This window comes from Trachemys scripta, chromosome 8 (genome assembly GCF_013100865.1).
Source record: "Trachemys scripta elegans isolate TJP31775 chromosome 8, CAS_Tse_1.0, whole genome shotgun sequence".
Classification (NCBI taxonomy): domain Eukaryota; kingdom Metazoa; phylum Chordata; order Testudines; family Emydidae; genus Trachemys; species Trachemys scripta.
Window position 1 is genome coordinate 6,559,302 of NC_048305.1, and position 10,207 is coordinate 6,569,508.

Consider the following 10,207-nt stretch of genomic DNA (forward strand, 5'->3'; position numbering starts at 1 on the left):
CAGCTTGGCAGTGCTCTGATTTGAATCCAATTGGGGACGCGGGAGCGGGGAGCTGAAGTACAGCGTGTGAGGGAATCAAGTGGAGTGGCTTTTCTGAAGGTGGTAATAGCGCAATTAATTGAAAAGCCATTAGAGCTCTCCTTCTCCTCCCCCTCCCCTTCCTCGCTCACTCGCTTGCTGTCCTCCTCCACTTCCACCTCCTTTCCTTCTCCCTCTCTCTGCTCCTCCTTCTCCCTCGCTCGCTTCTGAAGAAGCAGCTGTGTCTTAAGATTGCTTGGTATTTTTGCATGGTTAAATCATCTTCCTTTCCCTTTTAACCCTTCCGTGTCAACCACAAGGGGAAAGTATTCCGATCTGCCTAAACTGACCCTTCCTCAGCAGGCTTTGCAAGACTCCCCGAGCCCCAGTTCAGGCCCTGATTCCCACCTTTCTTGGCGTGCATGCGACTCATTGAGGCTGCTTTTAAGTGCTCTAGCTTGGGGGCTCTCAAACTGTTTTGTGCTGGGCCCTCCTTTGAAAATATTTCAGGCTGTGACAACCCCCTCTCACCCACCCCCCTCGTGGTGCTGGACGTAGCTTTTGCAGCATTGGCGCGGATCCCTACAGAGCTCAGTAACCAGACCATGCCACCCTTACTTCTGCGCTGCTGCTGGTGGCTGCACTGCCAGTAGATCTGCCCAGCTCTGAAGGCAAGGAAAAAGGATGACCAAAAGAGAGGTCACGTTCAGGAAAACCCAGATCTATGGTAACCCTATTTTTGGTGATCGATTGACCTCCCCCCTAAATAGGCTTGTAACCTCCTTTTGGGTCGGGACCCCCAGTTTGAGAACCGCTGCGCGTCTAGATGATAATGCTGCTGAAATTCAAAGACTGGCACAGAGGGCAGGACGCTGAAGCACAGCCCTGGCAGAGGGGAGACCTGGGTTCTCTTCCTGTGACCGGGAGCAAGTGGCAGAACCATCTGTACCATGAGGCTGTAGGGACAGAGACCCTCCTGCAAAGTGCTGCGGGCAGTGGGGGTTGAGAGCACTCAGCACCATGTCAGAGCAGGGCCACACTATTTAATTCATGGGGTGAAGAGCAGAACTGGATCAGAAGTGGAACCATCAGGCCAAGGCCTCAAAGGCCCCCCGCCCCCCAAAAAAGTGTTTTTATTTTTCTTCCTGTTTATTTTGTTATGTTAGAGTGGTGACGACTGGTATTTTGCGGAAAAAGTGTTGGAGGACTTTAGAACGGATGGATTTGTGACATCACAACTTACAGATCTGAGCAACTAAGCAGGGAAAAGGTGTCTAGCCAGCCAGATTAAAATTCTGTGTTTTAAAAAATACCTGTTTAACTCAAACACTTTAGAAACTCTTGGGAGAAATATGCTCTTGGTGAAAGGATCAGCACGCTGCCTTTTCAGCTAAGGGCGGAGAGAGCTCCCCTTCCAGTTCTCATCTCCTCCAAAGAGTCCTCTAGCACATCAGTGAAGAGAACACCTTACTTCTGATATTCGTAGGAATACAAACCACACCTCCCTTTGAAGCCTTCCTTATGCCTGCCCACTATGATTTATAAACTTTTTCCTTGGTAGCGGACCTTTAAGGTAAAGACAGCCCCGGCCCCACCGCATCCGAGAAATAACAGCCTCAAACTCCCAGCCACCCAAGAGGCAGGATTCAGTCAGCAGCATAAGCCAAGGCTTGCTCTGATGCTATGGAGAAGCTGCCTATTCCAGCACTGCCGTTCAGTGCTATAAAGCAACTGCTGCCCCTCTGTCCTGTCCTCTCTCCTCAGCGGCACATGCGCATACGGGCTCCATCGCACGGCTGGCGAGATGCAGTCCCTATCTCTCGTGAGATTGAAACAAACAAAAATTCCAAGGGCAAACACACCGCTCCCCGCTGCAGTGGAATCTGGGCCAGATGGCCGCCTGGGAATAAAGCTCAGTGGCTTCTTTCTACCAGGGTGGTTTTGGGGAAGCTCTCCCGGGAGGAATCGTCGAGGAACTGAACCCATTTAGTTTGCATTATTTGACTCATTTATTCATTTTGAAAGGAGGTTTGGCCCTCCAAGTGCACCCACTTTGCTTGTCTTACATCCACAAATGATGTTCAGCAGCCTAATAAAGCAGGCATCTAAAAAAATTAGGTCTGGCCGAAGGAGGCATCATCTCTCACTAAACCTTGGAACTATGCTGTTGCCAGGGGAACTCTGCAATACCTGTCTTTCTGGAGAATCAGATGCAGTTGCCATGGCAACATCATCCTGTCTTTCCAGGGACTGTCCTAACATGGAAACTGCAGTTTCCACGGTAACCTTTTTTGCCCCAGTTAATTCTAACCATGTTGTCTGGCTTAATTTGCTTTTAATATTTATATTTTAGACTTTTGGGACCCTCTTAGCAAGTGGCGTGCTGTTTTCCACTGGGCTGCAGTTTCCAGAGCCGCAGAGTCAGGGCGTTAGAGAGTTGCAAGTAGCAGCAGAGGAAGGTGTTTGGGAAGCAGTTGCCTGGGCAACAGAAACAGGGCGTTCCAGAGGTGGTTGCTATGGGGACCTGGATGCTGACGAAGGCTTGTGAGGCTGAGAAGACAAATTGCCCTCATCATTATCTCTGGGCTTGTCAATCAAACGCATTCCCTTATTTACCTCGGAGAGGAGAGAGAACTAGGAGCAAAAAGAGACTGAGGGAACGAGAAGAGAAGCGCTTGTCCAAAACTCCACGCTGGTGAGGGAGCATCACCATCCAGGATGGCAACCATCACCTGCACCCGCTTCAGCGAGGAATATCAGCTCTTTGAAGAACTGGGCAAGTAAGTTGGAGACGGCAGGGCTCGGAATGTGGTGGTGCCGCATCAGCAGCGAGAGAGGCTTTGGCAGCGGGGGTGGAGGGAAATTAACGGACATGGGAACAGCTGGGATTCTGGAGGAAAGAAAAGGCAACGGAGTGAACCATAAAAATCAAACTCACAAGGGAGCGGGTCACGCAAACTGTCAAGAGAGTGGAAGGGGTAGGACCGCAGAGCCAGAGACCAGGGAAACAGCCCCTGACCCTCCCTGCTTTGTTCCCCCAGAATTAACGCGCTGGCACATAAAACCAGGTTTCCTTGTCCTCCGCTTTTGTAAGGAAAGGGGATAATCCTGGGAAAGGCTAAGGGTGGCTCAAGCATCCAGGGCTGGGTGTGTGAATGGCTTGCATTGTGCACACTTCGGAGGCTGCTGCCTGTAGCTCTGAGCTGCCTCTGCAAAAGGGGGCAACTGCGAAATGACCCTCGCTTAAGAAAGCAAACCCCCAAAGCAATGCTGCTAATTCTTCCTGGAAACTTGTCCAGCTGCATCAAAGGAGATGAAGGATCTGATCTGGGCAGCTGTCTGAGTTCTCGTTCCGTTGTGTGTTGCGCTAAGTTTTATTTTTTTTTTTATTGGGAGATGCTCTGTGCTGGATTTCACAGGCTTGGCTTGCCAGCAGGAAACAACTTGCCGGTGATGACTGTCTCCCAGGAGAACTGGGGTTTAGAAATTCATGGAAGAATCCAGGACAGCAGCCACCCCCTCATCCATCTTCTGTGCTGTCCTGATTAGCTCGGAGTAGTTAGACACCTGGGTAGCACTACTCCTAATTCCTTGGACAGGAACCTGTATGCCAAGGAGCCCAACAGAGTCAGTGGAAAGCGAGGCTGACGGTTGGGTTTCATGAGATTGTCATGTATAGGGTGGGCTGTGTCTGGTTTTGCATGTCTGGATATTCCTTTGCGTGCATATGTGTAGATGTCTGTCTTGCCTTGTGCATGCACACATAGGTATATATTAGTGTGCATCGGTCTAAATGTGTATGCATTGTAGGATTGATCCTGCAGGGTGCTGTGCATTCCAGTGAGAATGTCTTCTGCTCCCATGGAAGTCCGTGGGAATTCAGAGTGCTTAGCACTTGGCAGGATGGAGCCTTATGCGTCTATCCGGGGGTGCGACTGCCCGTTGGTGTGCATTTTGTGTGAGTGCCCTCGCACATGGAGCCATCTAAATATGTGTGTGTGTGTGTGTGTGTATAAGGGGGGTGCATCTTTTTGAGTGTGAATTTTGTACATGTTTGTGTGCATCCATTTGAATTTGTGTGTGAATTTTGTGCACACAATTACGTCCATCTCTGGATGTATACATGTGCATATGGTTTTGTTTGGCTGTTTGAGTCTGCATGTGCCTCTTGTGTACGATTGTGTGCATCTGTTTTGAATGTGAAGTTGTACCTATTTGTTCCAGTACACACATCATGGCCTGCATGCACATGTGTGTTTTGTACGGCGTTAAATGTGCGTGTGCACAGGTGGGTGTTGGGTTTGTCTGTGACTGTGCAGGCAGGTGGGGATACAAAACTGGGGGCGAGGATGGAGAAATCGAGAGAGAGGCGGTTGCTTTCTTCTGGACTGAAAGTGACTAGTATTTCCTGTGCAAAAGAGAAGGGGAGGACAGAATGGGCCAAATTGGCTGCTCGCTGAAGCTGGTGCAACTCCAGGAAAGTCCTTGTCTAGCTGCTCTGGGATGTGCATGTGTACCTAGATGGCTTGTGAGGTGCACAACACACTGTGTTTATTTTTCACCAATGTTTGGGGACTGCGTCACTCTTGGGCGATTGTGATTCAGACCGACGTGAAGCACTGAGTCGGTGACCAGGTCTGTGCGATAAATGGAGATAAAGCTGGTGGGTCAGCCCGAGAGGGGCAAGCTATTCTTTCCCCTCAGACACCTGCTCTGAACCTGTTTCTTCCAGAGGCTTCTCATCTCTTCGCTCGTGCTGCTGCGTGGTGGCGGCGCGGTGAGGGGCGGGAGGGACTGCGACCGTGTGAAGTGTTCTCAGGTGCTGCTGGCGTGGCTGGAGGGGACAAGGACTGAAACTGGGTACATGGCACAGCAAGGCTGATTATAAATGGCATGGGGGTGCACAGAAAAGGTAGGGACAGGATGCGACATAGGAAGTGTGGGGATAATAGGGGCAGGATGGGATAAAAGGTGCATACGATAGAACTCTGCACGGGCCCATGCCTTATACACAAGCCCTAGAGTGTGTGTCCTCCACATTTTGTGTTTGTGTATCACCCTCCATCCTGACGGATCCCAAAGCTCTTCACAGATTCACACAACACTGCTGCAAAGCAGTTGCCTCTGGGGAAGGGTAGGCAGCAGCCAAACATTGCCCAGGCAGACACCCAGCACAGCCGTGTTTACAGGAGAGACTGTAGCCTAGGACAATATGGCAAGCCTCTCCCTTCGTGGAAAGGACAATTGGAGCGTTCATATCTTTTAGTCTTGATATTCAGATGTGAACGTCCGTTGGGATCCAAGCCCAAGTCAGCTGGTTTCGTACTCTGCGGGAACGCTGGACCAGAGGCATTTTCAATGGATGCGTTTTCCCAAATCCAAAAATAAACCAATAACATTCACCTGCGGCAGATAGGACCTTGGCTTTTCACGGTTCCTCCAAGTCTCTTCGCGTTGGATAGATGACAGGCTGAGCCAGCCCTGCTAGGGTCTGAACCCATGGTTCTAAGGAGGCCATGTTCCTGCCTGCGCCCCAGCCTGTCCTTTCACTGAGTAGATGGGAAGGTTCCCCCTTGGTACTGCTCATGTTGAGAATTGGTCCCACTGAAGGGAGGTAGTTCAGAGGCAGGCTGGATCCTATCCTTCACTTGCCCAGTGTTCTTTGTTTGGTGTGTTGAAGAGATCTAGTTTACTCCAGAAAGGACTATAACTTGTGTGTGAACTCAAAGGGGGTGGAGGTTGGGGCGCAACTGCATCTCTGGGGTATGCTCCTAAGTGCATTGTGGGCCTCGCTGTCTTGTCAGCTCAGTAAGTCACAACGTGCAGACTAGAGCTATGGGGACTTTTCCATTGGAATGGTTTTCCGGGGGAAATTGCAGTTCCTACAAAAAAATCAAATTTTTCTGTTGGGGAAAATTACAGTTTTGCCAGTTTCATTTGTCGGTTGGGAAAAGTGAAATGAAATCAGGTCAGTTTGACCCAAATCAGAATGTTGTGTTGAACTGACCCGACATGTTTCATTTTGATTCAGTTCAACAGAACATTAAACTGCACTTCCCTATAAGTGCATCATTTCCCGGGACTTGTAATTCATGCCCCCATTCTCTCTAGGGGCTGGGCTCCCTGGAGTATTACATCTCCCATAATGCAGCATGAACTCCTCTTCGTTCCTGCTGCATGGTGCATCATGGGAGATGGAGTCTTGCCAGGGGGAGCCTGGCCAATACGGGAGAATTGGAGCCTCCAGGTCCAGAACTACCACAATGGAGCAAACCAGTTTAATGTTGAACTGACCCATAATGCTTCATTTTGAGTCAGTTCAACAAAGCAACATGAATATTTCAATTTCAGGAACACCAAAGGGAAACGTTTCAACATTTCTGAATCCCAATTAATTTTTGTCCCAATTTGAGATGAAAACAAATGTTGAACTATTGGACTTTCATGTGGGATGGAAATTCTGAATTTTGCTCAGCTTCAGCGCTGACTCTGGGAGAGCTGCCTTCATCTCTTATCCTGGCTGGGAGCTCTGGGGATGTGAGCGCCGCCTCTAGAGGAAGGAGAAGGAATCTCTTCACGTGGTCGTCTGTCCCACGGTCGTGACAGACTCTGGTGGGAGCTACATCCAAAGCCAGGGTCCTCGATGTGCAGCTCCCTTCTTGTGGAGAGGGGGGCAGAATCCAGGAAGGACTCAAAGGTCTCCAAGGAACTAAAAAGCTTGGATTTCCTGGGCCACCTCTTCAGTTTCATGTCATTGCCCTGAAGCTGTTGGTACATGAATGATGCAGAGACGACAGTGCACTCTGAGAGCTAGAGGTCTGGGGCTTGGTCTCCCACTCCCCAAGCGCAGGGAGCTGGGCGTGCTGCAGGTCCTGAGCCAGGCTGTGGGGAGACGAGTCGGAGGATGGGGGTGGCGTTCCTTTGGACTGACCAGTGAGGAGGACTGATAACAGAACACTGACGCCCTTTCCTAGCAGCCCAAGGGTAATGGTGTTGAAGGGAGCCCTCTATGCAGGGGGCCAGATCATTGGAGCTGGTTAATTTGATGGCTAAGAACAGCAGTTGTTGTTACTCCTGTTAAGGGAGGGGTAACCAAATCTAGGGTGTAAGAGGATTACCATTGGAGTTGAGAAGGAATTCCCCCTTCTCCATGGAAAATATTACACAGTTGTCTAGGTGCATTATGGGGGTTTCCCCATCTCCCTGAGAAGTATCAGGCATCGATCATTGAGATAACAGGTGAAGGACCCTGGTTTCTATCTGGATGTCTCACCTTAAACAGCGCACTGGTGTGTCTTGGTGCTTTCATCTCTCCGCTCGCCCTTGGCTGTAGAGTTCATGTCCTGAGCACGTCTCCTGCCAGCCAGACGAGCCTTTGTTTGTATAGGAGGGCGCCACCCAAGAGAAAGCTGCAGCACGGTCCGCGTGAGGCTCAGAGAGACTTTGTGGTCTGAGGGCTGGGCATGGCCAGAAGTAGAGAGGGGCAGGAGGTGGAAATTGGCTTGACAAAGACATTGTCTCTGGGGCATTTTCTGGTGCTGCTGGATCAGTCCATCTGAACCATCCAAAGATCTCCCAGTAGGAGAAGGAAGCATTTCCAGAGTCTGTCTTCCTCCCAGCATGGCTGAGCTCCCAGCCTCCCTCCCAGGATGAAAGACAAAACCTGGCTCCTCCTGGAAGAACCAGACTCCAGGGCGGCCTTGCCACCTTGCCTGGAGAAATGAGAACCTTGTGTTCTCCATCTGCGGGTCGCCGTAGGGATCGCTAACTCTGTCTGCCCCGAGGAGGCTGGGGAAGCAAACAAGCGGCTCAGGAACAAGAGGAGCATACAGTTGAGGAGTGGGGGGGAGAGGAGGCAGTCGGCGAGGGAGGGAACTGGAGTGAGACAAATAGAAGGAATGCCTCCTTCTGGCTCCGGGCTCCTCTCAGCTCTTTGAGTCCGCCCCCATGGCAGGTGACGGGAGGGGCTGGAGGAAATTATCATGCAGCACTGTATAATCAGCGGCTTCACTCCCAGAGCTTCAGGAGAAGACGACTTTATTTAAAAAAAAAAAGCACCCCCCCCACCACCCACCCTCTTCTTTCTAGAAAGGAGAGAAATCCTTTAACTGACTGGGAGGAGGAGGAGGTGCAGAAGGGAGGCAGCATTGCAGGCGGGTGCTGGCAGGGAAGGTGTGAAACACGGAGACGCAGAGTGTCCTTGTGTCAGAGTGACTGCTCATGAAGCCAGGTCCTGCAAGCTGCCAGGGCGGAGGAGGCCACGAGCTGCCTGCCGTCTGCTGGCGTAGGGATGGTCTAATGGCAATTGGCACCCCGGGCTGGCCTAAGTGATGTGTGGGGTGCAGGGCCGTGTGTGGCCTCCTGCTTTGCTTACATTAAAGCTGACCCTACACGTTATCTGCGAGCCTCGGGTAGCAGATGCAGGGCAGAACAGAGAGGGTGTGTGTTGGTGGCCTCACAGTGGAGGGGCTCCTACAGAAAGACCCAACTCTGGCTGGAGTGAGGGGAAATGGGAGTGCATTTGTGTCAGTGACACCCTCAGGTGATGGGTTTCAGTTGCTACCTCGAATCCCAGGGCCAAGGAGATGACACCCGTCAAATACAGACAGGCTCCAGGGGGGAGATGGTGACTTTCTCCTCCTCTACCAGAGGGACTGAACCTGTCAACGTGCACAAGTTGCTACACAAGGGAAAGCCGGCCAGTTGCTGCTTGGACTGAGAGGAGAGAAGATGGAAGGTTACCAGCTACCTGGAGAGAGATTCTGGATTAAGAATAATTTTTGTTTAAGCAGAATCCCTTGTGCCAATTTCATCCTGAATCTCACACCTCTGTGAAGATGAGTTCATGAAACAGGAGCAGTTCTTGCCTCTTGAAGCTAACTTGGAACAGTTTCTCCACCCTCCCTTAGACAGGGCCCAGATCCAAACCTCAGCCGGGGTTTATTTATCAGACCCAAAACCTGCCCTAATAGATTTGGCAAAGATAACTGCTCTGTCCTCCCCTTCTACCGTCACCTTGCTTACTCCCATGTCTATTCAAGACCTGTAGGGTTGGTGCCAGCACCACCAAACGTATCAAGATTGGGGCATCACAGATCAAGGAGGGCACATGGTGACCTGGGGGCCAGGGTGGTGTGCCGTGCTGGCAGTGTTCTGGGAACCAGCCCTGTTAGCAGGTGTTGAGCCTGCTGGGAGATGCCAAGTGAATCTGGCTGAGTCACTGCTGCAGGTGACTTGTTAACTCCACCCTTGATATAAGGGAGGTGGAAGTGGCTTGTTGGGGACGGAGGGGCTGGGCTGAACAGTCCTGAGGGAGGAGCCCTAGCAGCAGTAGCTGCCCAGCTGTGGGAGGAAGCTTGGGCTGGGACTCATTTTGAGTTACTTTGCTAACAAAACCTAATGTCAGGAAGGGAGGAAGCACTGGCCCTTGACAGCAGGTGGGGGCTGTGCTTTGGAGCCAGATGGGAGAACTGGCGGCTCACAGGTGGAGATTTCCCTCCCTATGCTGCAATCTGTCCCCATTCCTGGCTAGCCCTGGCTCTAGGAAGGGGGTTTGGCTAGGAGCGTGTGTGCAGGGCTGCGTTCCTGGTACCGTTGAACTGCTCACCGACCCTCCACCCCCAAAATCCTGTGTGAGGGAAACATCAGGGGCGAGACATCCCCTGCGTGTGGGCAGCTGCAGCAAGGGGTAGGGTTACCATATCTAATAAATAAAAAAATAGGACCCTCCACGGGCCCTGGCCCCGCCCATTTCCCCACATCTAGCCCCGCCCCCACTCCACCCCTTCCCCGCCCTAACTCCGCCCCTCCCCCTCCCACTCCCAGCCAGGGGGAAAGGGCTGCCCCAGCGCTACCAGCTTCAGGGTTTGCCAGGCAGCCCCCAGACCCTGCGCCCCCGGCCGGCGCTTCCCCAGCGCAGCTGGAGCCCGGGAGGGGAAGCGCCCAGCCGGTGGCGCAGGGTCTGGAGGCTGCCCGGCAAACTGTGAAGCCGGTAGCGCTCAGATTTTGGGCAGCCCCTATGCCTCCGGACCCTGCGCCCCCAGCCAGGCACTTCCCCTCCCGGGCTCCGGCGGCGCAGGGTCCGGAGGCCCGGGGGGCTGCCCGAAGCCGGTAGCGCTCGGGCAGCCCGGCTCTTAAACAGAGCCGAAGAGGAGCAGAGCCGCCGCGGCTGGAGGCTCTGCTCCTCTTC

General features: G+C 52.3%; 1 protein-coding gene across 2 annotated transcripts in view; it reads left to right on the top strand.

Annotated features, from left to right (window-relative positions):
- The first annotated feature begins 2,528 nt into the window (after window positions 1-2,528).
- The window catches only part of CAMK2A (calcium/calmodulin dependent protein kinase II alpha), a 73,038-nt gene continuing 65,359 nt past the window's right edge, over window positions 2,529-10,207 (top strand). For both annotated transcript variants that reach the window (XM_034778366.1, XM_034778367.1), the window contains exon 1: window positions 2,529-2,798. In XM_034778366.1, coding sequence (XP_034634257.1) covers window positions 2,737-2,798 — 62 coding nt within the window. In that variant the 5' untranslated portion in view covers window positions 2,529-2,736. The remainder of the gene's footprint in view (window positions 2,799-10,207) is intronic.